We start from the raw sequence: 20352 nt of genomic DNA, 5'->3' as shown, positions 1-20352 counted from the left end.
ACTGCATTGAAGAAAACAAGGTTTAAGGAAACTTGGACTACGCGTTCTAGCAAGATGCAGAAGAAGAGAAGACTAGAGGATTCCAAAAATCCAGGTCTGCGAAGAACCCAAGTTCCTATAAGCACCACAGAGCTCGATGATACAATCTAATGATAAACTTGAAAACTTTCATAGAGTTCTATGTTAAGTTTATTTTTAATAGGATTGTTGTATATATGTGATAGATTAATATGCATGAAACTTATTTAAAATGTGGTAAAGCTTGACAAGCAAATAAAATCATAAGTTTTATAAAAGATAGCTTAATGTTTATGAAAAAAATCTTCTAATGTTCTATCTTATAAAATATGTTTTACAAAATATTTTATCTTTTTCTAAACTTAATCTTTATTCGATTTTGATATAGGATTTCACAAAATAATTCTTATTTTCTGGGGTTATTGCTACAACAGTTTTAATGATTATCTTTTCATAAAAAAGACCTTACTTCGTGCATGAACAATTCTTATAAATAGAAGAGTTCATATTATTAGTAAAATTTGAGTTTTTTGCGTGAAAACCTCAAGAGCACTTAAGAGTAAGTTTGCCAAAGTTTAGAGCTTTAATATATTAGTTTCGGATTTTATGTGTAGTATTCCAATCACATATTAGAGTTAAACTGTTTGTGTTGTTTTGGGATTTGGATGAGTGATTATATTGATTACACAGTGAGTGAGTTTTGAGTGTGAGGCCGTGTAAACTTCTAGTGTTAAGCTAAGTGTTACTCGAAGTTACTAATGAAGGTACAAATGAATGTTAAAAAACTGATTTCCTTATGTCTAAATGTGAAGATTTGAATTTAAATGCTTCCAAAGGAAACCATTGAAGAAATGTTCACGACATATAATGATATACTCACTCCGTATTTTTGTAAGTGTTACAGTTTGACCGGCACATAGTTTTAGGCAATTTAATCGACTTAAATAAAATAAGATGTAAGTGGGGGAGTTGGAGTATTAAAAAATTATAAAAGAAATATAGTGGGGTTAATAGTTTATCGAAAAGTAATGAATGTGAGAGGAAAGATATAATAAAAAAAGTAGTAGTGGGTTTGGGTGGGGACCATGAGAGGAGATAGATATAATATTTTAATGTAGCATTTTGCCAAAAAAGGAAGTGTAACACTTAAAAAAACACGGCCGAAAATGGAAAGTGTAACACTTAAAAAAAACACGGAGGGAGTAATCAATGAGTTAGGTTCTCTTGGTAGACATATTCCTATAGATGAACATCCTTGAAAAGTGATGAGACTCAATATGAACGCTAGAGATTCAAGGTGACTGCACTTCACGAAACTAATGACTTCACCGAGTTCAACATGAAACAACTAGCTAAATCTCTAATGACTTATGAGTTTCATTTAGGAACTAATGCTGAAAGTTCCAAATATAATGCTTAGTGCTAAAAGCCAAAGATTTGGATGAATTTGCAGTAGATGAAGATAAGATGGGTACGCCGGTGAGGAGATTCAAGAAAATGTTTGGAAACAGGATGTTCAAAAATGTCATGTTCTAAAGAGACAATCTACTTCAAATTTGGATCAAATTAAAAAACAACTTTATTAGAGGATGTCCTCTTAAAGAAAATGATAGATCAAGATTTTTTAAAGGAAAGTATCAAGGAAGAGAGAACAAGATCTACAAACCATCTTTGTAAAAGTCAAATGTGAAGAAAGCAATGATAGATGCCTAGGGAGACTCAAAGACCGAAGATGAGGAAGAGAAACCTTTAGAAGAAACAACCAACTTGTGTTTGTTAGGCAATATTGATGAAAAGGCCAAACTGAAGAAACTAGAGGCACTACTAGAAAACAGCCAAATTACGACGGACTGGTTCCGACGGACACATTATTCCGTCGGAAAAATCAAAATTTCCGACGGAAATTTTCGACGAATTCTACAAATCCGTCGGAATAAATGTGCTTTCCGACGGAATTTTTCGTCAGAAAATTATTTTTTAAAAAACATAAACTTCTAGAAACCCTAACAGGCTAACACACATACTTTATTTCTGCCTCTTCTCCCTTTTGTCCTTCTCTTTGTCTTTCATCTTCTCTCTCCTCTCCTTCTCTCGTGTTCTCCTTCATCTTCTCTCTCATTCTCCTGCTCATTCTATCTCTCTTGTTCTCCTTCTTCTTTCCTCTCCTCTCCTCTTCTTTCTATCTTGTTCTCCTGCTCCTTCTCTCTCTCTCTCGTTCTTCTTCTCTATCTGTCCTTTACATTCCCCTTTTTCGACCACCTCAAATTGCCCACCATCGCCACCGACATCAACAGCAACACCGTCATCAAAAACACCCTCACCGGCATCAACATCAACAACAACAACAACTTTCATCTTTTTTCGCCCTTTCTCTCTCTTCTCATGCTGAAATTAAAGGTTTTTAGGTCAAATTTGACCATGAAAACTCTAGATCTAGAGTTTTCATGGTTGATTTTGACCTCTTTAACCAAATTTTGAGGTTATGTGTGGTCTAATTAAGGTATTTATTTTAGTTTTTTTTTCGATTTTGATTTTATTTTGTTGTTTTATTGGATATTTTTTACAATTTATGGTGGTGGTGGGTGGTGGATATTGGACAGAGATCGTGTTTGGGGGGTTGCGTTCGGATTTTAATTTTTTTTCTTTATTTTTTTGTTAAATTCTGGGTTGTGATGATTTTCGATGGTGGCAGTGGTGATTTTAGGTGGGTGGTGGGGTCGTAAATCTAGTTAGGTGGTTGTGGCGGTGGTGGTTGTAGGTGGGTAATGGGGTGGTGGATCAGGTGTAGCTGGCTGGTGGGTAGGAGTCTGGTGTAGGTGGTGCAACGGGCTAGTGTGGGCTAGTGTGGGCTGGTGATACGGTTGGTGGGGTTAAGTGTGGGTTTGGTGACTTGGTGAGGGTTTGGCTGGTTGTGTGAGTGGGGGTAGGTGGTGTGGGGTGACGACTTGCGGTGGTACGGGGTGGCGATGTGCGTTTTTTTTTGTTTTTTTAAAGCATTTGCCGACGGAAATTCCGTAGGGCATTTACGACGGAATTCAAGTTCGTCAGAATTTTCTGACGGACTTTGACGGGCTTGAAAATCACTTCCGAAAACCCATTTCGGAGGGAAATTACATCGGAAAAGGGTGTTTTTCCGACAACCGATTACGACGGAATTTCCATTAGAAACAAGTTTTCCTACGGAAAATAGGGTGTTTCCGACGAAAAATTTCCGTCGCAATTAACCTGTTTTCTAGTAGTGCGGTATGGTTTGATTATAAAAACATGGAACATTCTACTAAAGAAAACTCGATGGATACTGTGAGTCTGAGATAGAGATTCAAGGTGACTTAATGGATTTCATGTTGCAAAATCTCAAAGTGATAAAGCTCTTAAAATACACAGGAAACATATTGAATGGGAAGATACCATAAAAGCTGAAAAAATAGATTCTTTGATTAGTTTTAAAAAAAAAATAAAAAAAAAAAAAACTATTGAAAGATTATAACTTGATAATATTTTATTGAGTGTGGAACTGGCTTTATTGAAGCTAAATAGTGCATTTCTTAACTCTGAAGTTCCTCTGCTGAATCAATATCCAAAATTTGAAAAATTAAAATTAGATTAGGAAGAATTAAAATTAGTGAAGTCAAGACTTGAGGGGGAACTTAATAGAGTTTAAAAAATTTAAACAAGTTTTTAATCATAGCACTCCTGATTGGATAGCAACGCTCAAACCAAAAGAACACAAGGACTAGGATACAACAATGCAAGAAGTTCCAAAAGAAAAAGAATTATGTTAATCTACTACTAAGTAACATGATCAGAGTTTTCTATTTTTGTGGCAAAACTAGCTTAGACATAAGCAAACTAACTATTCTAAAAAAGAAAAAAACCCTCTTAAGAATGAAAACCATGCTAAACAGCCAGGCGTGGATTAAGAAATCTGATTCCACGTCTGTAACTTAGGAACCCAAGGAAGCTGAGGTTCCTAATATTAACGCTTGATTTTGATCATCTAGGTTCTAGTGAAGGGGAATAACACTAGGTACTTTGATAGTGGTTGTTCCAAGCATATGACCAAAGATAAAACAGATTTCTCTCACTATATGCCTATTATGGGGGAACTATGATCTTTGGTGATAACAAAAAGGAAAAATTGGTTTTATTAATCCCAACTTTTTCTCATTCACTTTTAATAACTCAACTTTGGAATATTATTAAATAATCCAAACTTTAGGGGGGTATTTACTTTCATTGGTCCTAAGTGGCCAGTAACTTGTTATAAATGGATAATACTTTTTTTGGAGGGGTTTAATAGACACGTGTTAGATTCTGAATGGTCAAATACTTTAAAAAAAAAAAAACAAAATTGAAAGAAAAAAGGAAAAATTAGAAAAATTAATCCCAACTTTCACTAATTTGCGTGGAATAATCCCAACTTTCGTTTATACTGGAATAATCCCAACTTTTAGGGGCGTTCTTTTTCTTTAATCCCAAATACCGGTTACCGGTTGAATGGGTTACTTTTTTTTAAAAAAAAAAAGTGACATGTGTCACGAGATAATTGGTTCAAAAAATATAAAAAGAAAAAAAAAATAAAAAACAAACAAAATTTTAAAAACCAAAAACTTCAGCCAACCCAGAATCCGACCACCCGAATCTTGTCGCCGCCGGCTACGCTACTCTCCCTTCCCCTGTGCCAATTCCTCCTCTCCCCTGACGCCGATTTCCCCCCTCCCCCAACGCTGATGATGCGAACAACCTTCCCCCCTCTTTTACCGCCGGCAACCACCACTCGAAATTACTCGTTTTCCAGCCACCACCACCACTCAAAATTCCTTTTCTAGCCACCATCACAACTCGAAACTCTCTTTAAAACTCACCCCAACTCCCGAAAACCCCCAAACACCCTTCCCCCACCATCAAAAACCCTAGCCGTTGGTGTTTCGTGGTGAAGGAGAAGTTTTTAGGGGTTTTTTTGTGGTGGCTTCACGAGGGGGTTAGAGGGGGTTTCGGGGAAGGGGGATAGCGGCAGTCCGGCATGGGAAGAGTGGTGCTCCGGCGTGTGAAGATCTGCAGTCGGCGAGGGAGTGGTGGACTGGTGGCAGAGGTTAGGGTGGGACGGTTGGGGAGGGGAGGTTGCTGGTTTTTTCTGGTATTTTATTTATTTTTAAAATTTTTGAACCAATCAGGGTTTGACACGTGTCAAGTGACCTGATATAATAGGTCATTGACTTTTGTTGACCGGTTAGAGGTTGAAGAAAAAGAAGACCCCCCAAAGTTCGGATTATTCCAATATAATCTAAAGTTGAGATTATTCTACCAAAATTGATGAAAGTTGGGATTATTATTTCTAATTTTTCCAAGAAAAAAGACCAACCACCCACATCCGGGAGCCATCCCACCCAAAAATTAGCCCTCTCCTATTCTCCACCACCAGAATGCTTCATCCCCACTCTGTCACCTTCCCCCACCCTGAAAATTGCCGATCTTTTCTTTATTCCCCTGCTTGAAATCCTATCATCTCTCCTTCCCCAACATCAAAAACCCCATGGGAGGTGGTGCCCTAACGAACTGTCAGTGTAAAGGCATGGGATGAGGAGGGGTAAGGTTTTGGAGCTAGGGAATTGTATTTCGAGGCTAGAGGAAGGTATTTAGGAGTTGGGGGTTGTTTTAGGGGTGGTTGAGTTTTCTGGGTTGGGGTAGGGGTTATTTCAAGGGTTGTGGTGGCTAGTGAGGGCGGTTCTAGAGGTGTGTTGAGGAGGAAGGCAATTTCGGGGATGGGGTGGGGAGGATCTTGATTTTGAGGGGTGGGATGAAGTAGGAGTGGATTCTAGGGGGTGGGGCTTTGGGAGGGGGTTATCAGATGTGGTGAAACTAGGGAAAGAGAGCTGCCACAGGTTTTTCTTTTTTTAAAATTTTTTAATTTTTCAACTAATTATGTAATGCCATGTGTCCTATGTTACTTGTTATATCAGGTTAATAACCAGTGGGGATCAATAAAAGAAAATACCCCCTAAAATTAGGATTATTCAATAGTAATCCAAAGTTGGAATTATTAAAAGCGAATTAGCGAAAGTTTAACTTATTAAAACAAGTTTTTCCTAACAACAGAAGGAGAAATTGTAGTTGTGGGCAAAGTAGGAAGGTCAAGTTCCCATGTGATAGATAATATATTTTTGGTCAAGGATCTGTAGCACAACTTGTTAAGTAATTTACAATTTTGTGACAAATGTAACTTTGTAAGCTTCACGTCCAATACGTGCCAAATCATTAGCAATGACACTTGGAACATAATATTGGACAAAACTCGCGAAGGGAATACTTATATAGTTTATCTCAATGGAGTTCCTAACAGTAGCTTAACATGTCTCAGTATCATTAAGGATGATCCATTGTCGTGGCACAAAAGATTTGGACACGTAAGGTCATCTTTGCTAAATAAACTTAGGACTAAAGATTTGGACTATGTTTTTCATTTGCGTAATAAGCATAGTACTTGACTTGACTCGACTCGACAACTTACCTTACTAAGTTATTTCGTACAATTGTTCGTGCTAACATATGTTTCTCTATGACCAGTTTCTAAGTTATTGGTACAATCGTTCATACTAACATATGTTTCTAAGTTACTTCCGTTAAATAAAACGGATTTCTCACCAAATGTCTCTGAGTTATTTTTTTTGTTCACCATATACCCATAAAAAATTTCAAATTCACCATTTACACCTAAGTTCCACTAAATTATCACCAAATGTATTGGATGACTAACGATAATTACTTCCGTTAGTTATTTTCATGGGTATATAATGAATAAAAAAAATAACTTAGGGGCATTTGGTGAAATATCCGTAATTTAAAATGTTTTTCATAAAATTAAATGGTCATCAAAGTAGCAAGCTAGCTAGAGATCCGAAAAACGGTTACATCTCCCAAGTTTCTTGTCGATTAATCAACAATCACGCCACGTACTATTATCCTCAAAACTAGCACTAATTTCCACTTGTCCATCTTATATACAAATTACATCTCTTTTCACGAACATTCTCCTCTTCGCTCAAACTACGTTACAAAAAACACATTACTATTAGCCCATATTATTGTAGGGAGTGAAAAATAGTCTTTGCTAGGGAGGTGAATAATGGCATCGAGTGACGAAAAGCCGGGACCAATGCCAGGGCGGGATGATGGGACGACGCCAGGGAAGGCGTTGACGGTGGGGCAACAAGTAATAGACAGAGGTGCGCAGCTGATGACGACGTCGATGAAGCCTATCAACAACATGAGCCAGTATTTCAACACTTTTGGGATGTATAGCCATGATATGTCTCGACAGATTGAGACTCATCATTTTGTTTCGAGACTTAACCAAGATTTTTGCCAGTGTGCTGTTTATGACTCTGATCTTCCTTCAGCTCGTCTCATTGGTTTCCTCTCTTACCCTTCATTATCATAAATTTTCTATTTCAAGGCATGCATGTTAATTGTCATTTCTTTTGTATTCTTAGGAATAGTGTGCAGTCATTTATACCCTAAGTATATTTATTCATATATTTTAACTTATTAAAATTGTAAACAACTAAATTTGTGACTTTAGACTAAATTGAAAGACCTCCCCGAACATGACAAATTAAAGTGCGTGTATTGCGTGTTGTATAGTAATCACCTTAGTTACTCCCTCCGTCCCAAAAAGAACGACTCATTTGGCCAAAACTTTGTCCCAAAAAGAATGACCCATTTGCATTTAAACACCCACCAATTTGCTACAATATTTGTGCAAAATTAGCTTCCCCATATAAAAATTTGATTTTTCATATTATTTTATTACTTCCTCTCTCTATTTTTTTACAAACCCCATGTAAATTTATCTTTCCAATATACTTTTACTTCTTTTTACTTAACTTCCTTAATACCCGCGTAATCAACCCAAATGGGTCGTTCATTTTGGGATGGAGGGAGTAGTAAATAATTATGGGAAATAGGAGCTGATATTTGACAACATTTTCATTTGTTTTTTTGACTCGTGATGCACGTGTTGTTAATAGTTGAATAAAAAATAACTAATTTTTGACGTTATATTTGATAGAGATTATGCTACTAATCTCTTCATGTTCATATTCTGTTGATATTCTTTGTGTGTAATTAGCATTGATTATACTTCTCTTATTAGGTTTGTAATACACCTATATATTTGGTTGAATGAGAATGACTCCCCAAGGAGATTTACACAATCTGACATGCTCTGATAGAGATTATGTTACTAATCTCTTCATATTCATATTCTGTTGATATTCTTTGTGTGTAATTAGCATTTATTATACTTCTCTTATTAGGTTTGTAATACACCTATATATTTGGTTGAATGAGAATGACTCCCCAAGGAGATTCACACAATCTGACATGGTATCAGTTGCCTAAGGGTGTCTCCCTATCTTCTATCTTCATCCTTCTCGACCCTTGGCCTACCGTAGCTTTCTAGCAGCCGCCATCTCTCCTTCCATCCTCCATGGCCGGCGATGATGAAACTCCTCCCCCTCCCTCTAAAACCTTTCAACCCGCCTATGCCGTAAACAACATCAAAAATCTGATTAGCATCACCCTTGATCAAGAAGAAGGGCAATATGCCACATGGGTTGAGCTCTTCCATATTCAAGCTTGTGCGTACAATGTTCTTGACCACATTGATGCCTCTATTTCTCGACCCACAGATATTGATGATGCGACATGGACTCGGTTAGATGCTATTGTCAAAGGTTGGATTTACAGTACTATCTCCAAAGACCTTGTTCACACTATCATGAAACAAGGCGCAACCGCACTTAAATTATGGACTCGGCTTAAAGACGTTTTCCATGACAACAAGCACACTAGGGCTGTGTATTTGGAGGAGAAATTCAACACCACTCGACTTGAGAATTTTGCTAATATGGCAGAATATTGCAAGGAAATCAAACTTCTGGCTGATCAACTAAGCAATGTTGATAACCCGGTCTCCGAAAGGAAGATGGTTCTTCAGTTGATTTCTGGTCTTACTAAAGGGGAATATGACACGGGTGCTGCATTGATCTCCCAAACCGACCCAACCCCGAGTTTCAGCAAGGCCCGCTCTATGTTTTTGCTCGAGGAAACCCGAAAATCCAAGCAAGATGAACACGGGCAGCAAGCTCTTGTTGCACAGCAGCAGTCTCTGGCCACCGTCAATTCTGCGGCGTCCACACAACAGCCCCAACATCAGTCCGACGGCCACCGTAGTGGTGCTGGCCGTGGGCAAAACAGAAATGGAAAAGGTCGTGGGAGGGGGCGAAATTCTAACTCCCCACAACATCATTAGTCCAATAATGGTCCGCAATTCTCAGCCCAATAGCAACAAGGCCCACAATGGGGGGCCCAATCCTCTTGGCAGCAACATCAACCCCAAAATTGGGCATCCCCACCATGCCCATATCCCACGGGCCCGTTTCAGCAACTTAGGGCCCAGCAGCAACAACCATCGTTGTTGGGCCCAACACCAAGCTTATTATGCTACCCCGGCCCAATCTGGTTACGGTCCCCTAATGACCCCTACGGAATTCGGTCAAGCTTATAGTTCCATGAGCTTCCAAACTCCCGACAACGGTTGGTACATGGACACGGGGGCGACTTCTCATATGACTCGTGATTCGGGTAACTTTTCTAAACTGTTTAATTTGAGCATTCCTCAATACATTTTGGTCGGTGATGGCAAACGCATTCCAATTTATGGCTACAGATCCACCTATACCCCCCACCTAACTCTTCTTTCCATCTCAAGAATGTCCTATATCTTCCTAGCATTATTAAAAACCTAATTTCTGTTAGAAAATTCACTTGTGATAATTCTGTTTCTGTTGAATTTGACCCTCTCGGTTTTTCTATGAAGGACCTTCTTTCGGGGACAATTCTAGCGAGATGCAATAGTGTGGGGGACCTCTATCCTTTATCCACAACTTCCGCTTCAAACACTCCACTTTCTCTAGCTGCAATTTCTCCTTCTACTTGGCATCATAGACTTGGACATCCCGGCGCACCAGTTTTTGATTTTCTTAGGAAAAACAATCTTATCAATTGTAATAAGCGTACTAGTACTCCTTTTTGCTACTCTTGTCCTTTAGGAAAACATGTACGACTTCCTTTTAAGTCGTCTACTACTGTAACGTTTTCCCCTTTTGATATAATTCATGCGGACTTGTGGACTTCTCCTATTTTTAGCAAATTGGGTCATAAATATTATTTGGTGTTGCTTGATGATTTCTCTCATTTTATTTGGATTTTTCCTCTCAAATTCAAATCCGAAGTCTATGACATTTTATTGAATTTTCGTGCTTTTGTAAAAACACAATTTGAAAGGGACATCAAAGTGACAATGGCCGGGAATTCGACAATTCTCCTTTTCTTACTTTTTGTGCGAAAAATGGCATAGTCTTTCGTTTCTCTTGCCCAAACACTTCTTCCCAAAATGGCAAAGCCGAAAGAATAATCCGTACTATCAACAATATGTCTCGCACAATTATTTTTCATGCCTCTCTCCCACCTTCTTTTTGGGTGTATGCAATTCATATGGTAGCTTATATTCTCAACATTCTACCCTCCAAGACCATCCAAAACAAAACATCAACCGAAGTTTTATACCGTAGGTTACCCACTTACGATCATCTTCGTACTTTTGGATGCCTTTGCTACCCAAATTTGAGTGCCACCGCTCCTCATAAACTAGCCATACACTCTAAACCATGTGTTTTTTTGGGGTTCCCTTCCAACCATCGGGGTAACCTATGCTATGATTTATCAACGAATAAAATCACAATTTCCCGACATGTCACTTTTGTAGAGGACAATTTCCCCTTCTCTGACCTCTCCAAATTTCGTGACTCATATTATGAGTTTTTGGACTCCCTTATTTCTCCCATCATGGCCCCTATTCTCATCCAGGCTCACGGCAGCCCAGCTCCTCAGCCCACTAGACACGGCCCACCTCCCCTAAACACAAACCCGCCTCCTTCCCCTCCTAACTCTCCCTCACAAACTCCTCTCCAGCCCACTCCGCAGAAGGGCCGCGGATCAGCCCATCAAGCCACTTCCCACCTGCGGACTCCCCTGCCCATTTCGCCATCTTCCCCTTGTTCTCCCTTGATCCAATTTGGATCAATTCCACCTAATGCTGTCACTACTCCTCAATCTCGACATATAATTCCAGTTCCTTCACATTCTATGACTACTCGTGCTCAAAGTGGGATTTTAAAACCAAATCCGAAGTACAATTGCTCGGCTCAAGCAATTTCTGATCTTCCTAAAAATCCCAAATTAGCCAAACTTGATCCAAATTGGAATGCCGCCATGAATGAGGAATATAATGCTCTTATGAAACAACATACTTGGGAACTTGTTCCAAGACCGGAAAGGGTGAACATTATTCGATGCATGTGGCTTTTTAAGCACAAATACAGGGAAAATGGTGACTTAGAGAGACACAAGGCAAGACTTGTTGTGAATGGAAAGTCTCAACAGATTGGGGTTGATTGTGATGAGACATTTAGTCTGGTGGTGAAACCGGCTACTGTCCGTATGGTTTTGAGCATTGCTATGGGGAGGGATTGGCCTATTCATCAACTTGATGTTAAAAATGCATTTCTTCATGGGGATCTTAAAGAAACCGTCTTTATGCATCAGCCTCCGGGTTTTGTGGACCCTCAGTTTCCTCATTATGTGTGCCGGCTCCGAAAATCTTTGTATGGTCTTAAACAAGCTCCTCAGGCATGGTACCAACGATTTGCTAATTATCTCCTTCAGATTGGTTTTGTATGTAGCAAAAGTGATAACTCACTTTTCATTTTCTGACATGGCCGGAATATTGCTTACTTACTCTTATATGTTGATGACATTGTCCTCACCGCCTCTTCTGAGAAACTAAAATCCGACATCATTGCTCTCCTTCAATCCGAATTTTCTATGACAGATTTGGGTAACCTGAGTTTCTTTTTGGGTATTTCGGTGCATCGTACCAAGGATAGCATGTTTTTGAGTCAGAGTAAGTATGCCTGGGAGATTCTTCAACGAGCTAATATGGCAAATTGCAAAGCCGTAGCCACTCCGGTCGACACCAAATCTAAGCTCGATGCTCTTGATGGCCCACCTGTTCAAGACCCTTCTCTTTATCGGAGTCTTGCCGGTGCCCTACAGTACCTCACTTTCACACGGCCGGACATTGCTTATGCGGTTCAAAAGATTTGCTTGTTCATGCATGACCTGAGGGAACCACATTTTAACGCTTTGAAGCGTATTATCCGATATCTCCGAGGCACTCTAGATCATGGCATACACTTGTATCGGTCTGCCCCCACGAGACTTGTGTCATACACGGATGCCGATTGGGGGGGTTGCCCCGATACTCGCCGCTCTACTTCTGGATATTGTGTTTATTTGGGTGACAATTTGGTCTCTTGGTCTGCGAAACGTCTGCCCACTTTGTCTCGTTCTAGTGCCGAAGCAGAATATAGAGGTGTCGCGAATGTTGTTGCTGAAGTCTGTTGGCTCCGGAACCTCCTTCTTGAGCTACATTGTCCTTTGCGTAAGGCATCCTTGGTGTATTGTGTAACATCTCTGCGGTCTACTTGTCTTGCAATCCGGTACAACACCAACGTACCAAGCACATAGAGATGGACATTCACTTTGTTCGTGATAAGGTCGCTCTCGGCCATGTTAAGGTGCTCCATGTCCCTTCTCCTTATCAGTACGCTGATATCTTCACCAAGGGTTTGCCGCGACAATTATTTCAAGACTTTTAGTCTAGTCTCAGCGTTCGACCTCCTCCCGCTTAGACTATGGGGGTGTGATAGAGATTATGTTACTAATCTCTTCATATTCATATTATGTTGATATTCTTTGTGTGTAATTAGCATTGATTATACTTCTCTTATTAGGTTTGTAATACACCTATATATTTGGTTGAATGAGAATGACTCCCCAAGGAGATTCATCAATAGGAATTGTGTACATAATCTCTGAGAAAATATTTGAAGGTCTCCCACCCGATGAACAAAAGTTGTGGCTAAAGGTGGGCACGGGCAGTGCCGGCACGTGGGCGGCACGGGCCCGACACTATTCCGGCACGGCCCGGTCTCCGGCACGGCACGGCGGCCCACTTGTGGGCCGTGCCGTGAACAAAATTCTGGGATCCGGCACGGGCACGGCACGAGGCACGACGGCTAGCACATGGGCCGGCACCGCCGGGCATGGCACGAGGCCCGCAAGACACGTACGATTTTTAATTATCATTAATTTTTTTTGTATTATTGATTTATCGTATCGGCTACAGGCATATAATAAAATAAGTTATACTTCAATTTTTTGTGTTTTCAGATTATCGCACTCTTATTGTTTTTTATTATATGCATTGTTGTTAATTGCTAAATTAATAAAATTGTTTTTATTTGTTTATATAAACTTAAACATAATTAGATAAATGATTTATATAACCCAAATTAAAATAAAGTTGTTCAAAAAATCAAAAACAAAACATATGAACATTAACATAAACATAAATTAATCACATTATTTATATAATATTAAGTTGTACAGAAAATATATATACATTTATTTTATTTTAAAAAAAACAAATTAAAATGGCACGGTTTGGCCCACGGCCCGGCACGACACGGCCCGCAAGGCACGTGGGCCGGGCCGTGCCGTGGGCTGGGGTGTGCCAACTTCAGGCACGGCACGGCACGACCCCACCGCGGCACGGCCCGCGACGACACGGCACGACCCATTGCCCATGTTTAGTTGTGGAATTCCCATACATACAAGGTTTGTGACTTAATATTTGTTGATCATTACTTTTATCTCACGTATGTACATAATCATAAATGAAAGTAATATGGTTTCTTTCATGTATTAGAAGAAAATTTTACAAGGTAAATTTCTTGTAAAGGGAAAAATTTCTCTATGAAACATGTATGTAACTTTTATTTTTATATTAGCATAACTTTTGAAAATTGTGGGTAACTTTATTTGGAGCCCTTTTCTTAAATAATGTTGGGAAATTATCTAATTCCCAAATTACAGCTAGTCTTTTTTTAATTCCCACCGTACCGTCCACGTCAGCTAAGGAAATCAAACCGTTTTTTTTTTCTCGGTCCACCAACAAACCGCTACTTGAAGTAGCAGTGTTATAAGAATAAACTGCTACTTGAAGTAGAGGTTTTAATTTCATAAATCGCTACTTCAAGTAGCGGTTTTACTTAGAACACCGCTACTTGAAGTAGCGGTTTCCCTCGCAAGTCGCAACTATCGAAGCTTTTTTTTTTCGTGAATTGCTTCCTGAAGGATTAAAAGTGATTTTGTAAAAAAAAATTACTTTAATCGAAACCGCTACTTCAAGTAGCGGTGTCTAAGATAAAAACCGCTACTTACTTGAAGTAGCGGTTTTTACCTTAGACACCGCTACTTGAAGTAGTGGTTTATTAAAAAAACCGTAAAAAAAATAATTTCTCTGAACCGGTGACCGTATATTGGAGATTGGAGTTTTTCCCAACATTATTTTGAGAAAGGACTCCTTTATTTGTACAATATTTACCGTATGCCTGCCTTATTTAAAACTTGTATTGACCTCTCCGTCCAATCAATTAAAAAAAACTTTTACTTTAACTTGCATTTTCTAACATAAAGAGTCACTGATTACTTAAATAAAAAATTATTAAGAAAGATAGGTACCATATTATTACTTAATGTTTTAACTAATTGCGTACAGTGATATATATCAAAGTTAGCATGTTAAATTATATAGAAATTAAACTTATCTGTTTTGGGAGATTGTACAATTGATTATTTACTGGATGGTATGTTTAAGATTAAAGCAGGCCTTTGGAATAACCCTAGAGTGCCAGGAATAATTGAAAATTCAGAGCTCCAAACCTTTGCCAAGATGTACGGAAAGTTTTGGTGCACTTGGCAGGTTGACCGAGGTAAGTAACTAGACCAAAACCTTCATTTCAGCTTATTTCATTATCAAGTTCATCAAACAATATATGGAATACAAATTATTTCATTTCATTTTAAAATAATTGTTATGAAGTACATTGATGGGTCAGTAGTGCAATTTAAAACTAGTATTCCCTTCATTAATTTTGTATCTTTCAATTTACTATGTATATAGTCGAACTTAGAGGTGTTAAAACTGAACCAATCCGAAGAAAACCAACTGTTTTGAACTGTAACCGGTCCGATTTGATATGAGAAATTCAAGACCCGAACCCGATCTGTAAACGAAATTAACTCAACCCGAACTTGACCCGATCTGAAATTAACCCGGCACCGATTTGATCCGACCTGAACTTAACTCGAATCCGATTTGGCCCAACCTGAACTCAAACCAAACTGATTTGATTCGATTTGAGCTCAACCCGATTTAAAAATGACCCGGAAAATAAACGATCTAATCCGATCTATTTTGACTCAAACTAATATTAACCCGACCCGATTATTTTAACTCGATTTAATTTTTACCCGATCCGAATTTAACCCGACCATAATTAATTATTGACCTTTTTATTCAAGGTCTTATACTACTATATTTACTAATCATTAATAAGTTAACGTTTTTTACTACAAAGAAATAATCCAGAGTTACAAGTTTACTTCATGTATATACCAATTATATAAAATTACTTTCTAAGCTTTATATTCGTCTCATCCAGAATTTGCTACAAATAATTTGTAATTCTTGAACACTAAAACCTCTTCTTTCAACTCGAAAAAAAATATAATACATGAATGACTTGATATTGAGCAAATAATAAGGTAAAAACTCAATAATAACTCAAGTTTAAAAATAACTTTATTTGGATTTGAATTGGGTCAACTCGATTCAAATCCAGCCAAACTCAAAAAGGAATTGAATTGAAATTAACCAATTAATGAATCAATAGATCAACCCTATCTTAATCAAACCGAACTTGACTAAACAAAATCATCCAAACTGAAATCAACCCAACCCAAATTCATTTGACCCTAAATTAACCTATTTTAAACCTGATCCGAATTCTTCCGAACCGAACATGAATCGATTAAGAGTTAACCCGATCCATATCCGACCTAGACTCGGTAGACCATGACTCGAATTTGATCCGACCCGATCCGAATTAAAAGAATAATTTTGTCACGAATATATCCGATCCGAACAGACCCGACCCGAATAGACTCGATTCAAACTCCATCCGATTATCAGAATTGACACCTTTAGTCAAACTTATAAAACTTTGACCATATTTTGCAATTACTATATAAGGGAAAAATTTAAATTTATTATGTAGAGGTAGTATATGTTAAGTTTGAGAGTTTAAGGAGGAAGAAAAGAGAAGAGAGAGAAGGAAGCCATTAAAATATAGCTTGAGTTTGTTCAGTAGAGAGAGACGAGGAAGGAGGAGTAAAATGTGTATTTTTATTATGCTGGATTAAAAATGAACTAATACAACATACAACCTATTTATACTCTCCAACTAATTACATGTTTAACAAACTTAATTTGAGTAAAGGAAGTAACAAATTTGTTTCACCAAATCATAAACTCCAATAGTATATTATATATAAATTAATGGTTTTTGTTTTACTTATTATATGAAGGAGATAAGCTTCCCTTAGGTGCACCGGCGCTTATGATGTCTCCTCAACCAGAGAGCACAATTTGCGCTGAAATGGTGAAGAAGAGGGATGAGAAATACCAGATATCAAGTGACAATTTGATCTCATCAAGGGCTAATATCGCGCCACCAGAAAACTTGAATTCATACGCAGATCACTGGAAGCAATCTGGAAAGGGCTTTGCTATTGATATACAAGAAATGGAGATGAAAACAACTGCTCCCTTGCCATGAAATAATGAAATTAATAATCCAATTCAATTTATTACACTAAGCAAGATCCATTGTATAAGCAGATTTTAATAATGAAAAGGGTTTTTCTTGTAAGCTTGTAGCGTTATGAAGTGATTAACTCCTCCTTGTAAACAATGTGGAACACATAATCCACACTCGCATATTGATTGAAAAACTATGTTTTCTTTATTCATGTAAACAAGGTGGAACACTCGCGTATTGAATGAAAAACTATGTTTTAACATTATCTTTAACACTGAATTGATCAAGTTATAAGTCTTCAATTCTTCATACTTTGGCAGATCTTTAATCTAATAATTTTCATCTGCATTGTCTTTAAAAAAAAACCTTATGAAGTACGATATAACAATCATATGAACTCTTATCTTGGTTTCAAAAACAATTATATAAGATTATGAACTTTTTTATTAGTTGATTTAAATTATCTTAAATGGATGTCTTTTTATATTACCTTAAAAACGCATTTTTTTTATTAAATAATACTCACTAACAAACTAATAAGATATTTATTGAAAGTTAATTTTTTTTTTTGTACATAAAAAAGTTTGGAATTTTTGTCTTAAAAAATCCGCGAAATTCTTCGATCATCTCAATGGGCTAAAAAACCACAGTTTTTCTATAATGAAATACATATTGGAATTTTGTTTAGGAATAAAACACTTTAATAATCCCAACTATCGGCGATTTACTTTTAATAATCCCAATTAAGATTTATTATCTAATAATCCCAACTATGCTATGTGTTTGCCTTCAATAGTTCCAACCGGTCAACACCAAGTCAATGAGTTGTTATAAGAGGTTATCAAACAAGAGTCAACACGTGATTGGTCTAAAATTTTTAAAAAATAAAAATAGGAAAAAAGAAAAAATAAACCAAAAACCTAGCAGCCACCACTCCCCTCACCGTACAACCAAGGCAAAACCCCCAGCTCGTAGGAAAACGATCGGTCGCCACTCCTAACCCCCAAAACGGCCAGCCGACCCCTACTAACACCCGAAACTACCTTAGTCGGCCTATTCCTACCCCCAAACCATCCCCTCGTTCCGACAAATTGTATGAATTGGTGGAGCAATTGGTGGCTGTGTGGGCGTCGCTAGCGATGGAGGAAAAGCAATTTGGTGATTGGATTTGTGCGGTTGTGTTATTGTTGTTGTTGAGGCATCAAGCGGCGGACTAGGGTTACAAAATTTTTGTTGTTGGTGGCAGAATTGGAGGTTTGTTGTTGCGGTTGGTGGGTGAGTGGAGGGTTGCGTCTAGGCAAGTGAGGGGTTGCGTCTTGGTGAGGGAGGGGTTGCGTGGGTTGCGATGGCGGAGAGAAGGTGGCTGGGTTTTTTGTTGAGTGAGAGGGTGTGTCTGGTTATGGTGGTGGAGAAAAGGTGGATGGGTTGCGACTGGGTTTCAGTGGTGGAGAGAAGGGGTTGCTAGGTGAGTGAGGGGTTGCGGTTGTGGAGAGAACGAAGGGGTTGCAGTGATGGGGTTTCTGTGTTTTTTTTTTTATTTATTTTTTTATTTTAGACTAATCATGTGCTGGCATGTGGCTTTTATAAAACCAAAAAAAAAAAAAAAATTACTCCTTCAACAAGTTACCGGTAATAAGAACTATTGGAGGAAAACACATAGCATAATTAGGATTATTAGATAATAAACATTAGTTGGAATTGTTAAAAGTAAATCGCCCATAGTTAAGATTTTTAAAGTGCATTTTTCCTTTTGTTTATCATTATTTGACACTATACATGACTTACCAATGCATAATTTCGGTCAGCATTAGTAAGATGATATTATATACTATAGAATAATCTTAATCAATGTATGAATTAATGACCACTCAATAAATATATTTGTATATATATTATTAGTTATATGATTAAAAAAAAATATGACCACTAGTAATAATATGATCGATATAAACGATGATATACAATATAAATATCGTATCAAATTTGAACTACTTCATTCGCCCAAAAAAAATGGCATTTTCGCTTAAATATGAGAGTTTTTTGGGAAAAGTATGTAGTAATATTATTTAGGAAAATATACTTTAATAATCCTAATTATTGGCGATTTACTTTTAATAATCTCAACTAAGATTTGTTTATCTAATAATCCCAACTATGTTATGTATTTGCCTCCAATAGTCTCAATGACTTGTAACTTGCTGAAGGAATTTTTTTCTTTTTTTTTAATTAAAAGTCACGTGTTAGTACTTGATTAGTGTAATATTTAAAAAAAAAATTTAAAAAGGAAAAATAAAAAGCAAAAGCAAAAAACAAAAACGATTTCCAAGCCAGTAAGCCACCCCCATCCCAGTGAAACCAACCCCAGCCCACTGAAGCCAACCCAGCCAACCAAAAATTGACTAGCCGACCACCACGCACCTCCCTCACCCCTCAAAAACAGTTGATGTCCCTTCCCACTCCCAAAACTTCAGCGTCCAACCTTCTTAATACCTGAATTTCCAGCCACACGTTAAACCCAATCGAGGCTATTTAAGGTTGAGCGTGAGAAGGAAGGTGGCTAATTTGGGGTCGGAGTTGGGTTTTCGGTGTAGATAGGTAGTTTTCCGGCATGGGTAGGGGATTTTTGGGGTCGAAGCTGGAATTTCGGGGTGGTTATTAGAGGGTTTTCCGGCGTGTCAAACGACAAAGGAGGCGAGAGAAAGAAAGGTCGGGAAGGGGGGTATGTTGCCGGTCGTTTTCAGGGGAATGAGGAGACAATTAGCGAGCTGGGGATGGGTTGGGTATGGGCTTTGTAGTGGCGGAAAGGGATGGGTGGTGACTTGGAGGTTTTTTTTTCCTTTTCTTTTTTTAAAAATAAAAAACATTTTTTCTTATTTACTACCACAAAAAGTGGAAAAAGTAACGCATAATACACAACAGTCAAGTTGGATAGGCATTCTATGGACTTAAATAGAACGCCTTTGGTAGATGAACGTTGTGTATAATGAAACAAATAGAACGCCTCGCTAAGGTAACTGTTATGTTTGATTTTTTGCTTCTTTTTTTAATTAAATTGTAGCTGTACAAATTAGAACAGTACACGGAGTATTTTCCCTATTTCCTCCATGACCATTCTATTTCTTTGTTTTTCCTCAAACTCTCAACCGTTCATGCCTCCTTTCTCTTCCCTCTCCTCAAAGAATTCCTCTTTCTCTCTCCTCCGATCCAGCCTTAAGTTCTTCCATGGATCTAACCCGGCCTATTTCCTTTTATCTACCTCCTCCAATGGCGAAAAAAACCCATCTTTCCCTCCACACAGGAAGCTCGAATTTGGAGCTTTAACCATGGCGAAGCAACAACAAAGGCAAAATTCAACATTCTTACTTTGTGAAAGACAACCATAGCCGGCCAGTTTTTGCATCGCATCGGTAAGCACATCGCCTTCTCCCCTCTCCGCCGTCACTCCCATCACTGCCATACTCTTCCCCGGCGATGGTATTGGCTT

General features: G+C 38.1%; 1 protein-coding gene across 1 annotated transcript; it reads left to right on the top strand.

The window, feature by feature from the left end:
• Window positions 1-7141: 7141 nt before the first annotated feature.
• Window positions 7142-16886, top strand: LOC110715112 (oil body-associated protein 2A-like). Its single transcript, XM_021893689.1, has 5 exons — window positions 7142-7427; window positions 12999-13064; window positions 13805-13821; window positions 14864-14978; window positions 16636-16886. Exons 1-5 carry the CDS (start codon window positions 7142-7144, stop codon window positions 16884-16886), a joined length of 735 nt encoding a protein of 244 aa, XP_021749381.1.
• The last annotated feature ends 3466 nt before the right edge of the window (window positions 16887-20352 follow it).

This window comes from Chenopodium quinoa, unplaced genomic scaffold (assembly GCF_001683475.1).
Source record: "Chenopodium quinoa cultivar QQ74 unplaced genomic scaffold, ASM168347v1, whole genome shotgun sequence".
NCBI lineage: Eukaryota > Viridiplantae > Streptophyta > Magnoliopsida > Caryophyllales > Amaranthaceae > Chenopodium > Chenopodium quinoa.
The sequence above is the reverse complement of the archived record's forward strand: the minus strand, read 5'-3'. Positions and strand labels throughout refer to the sequence as shown.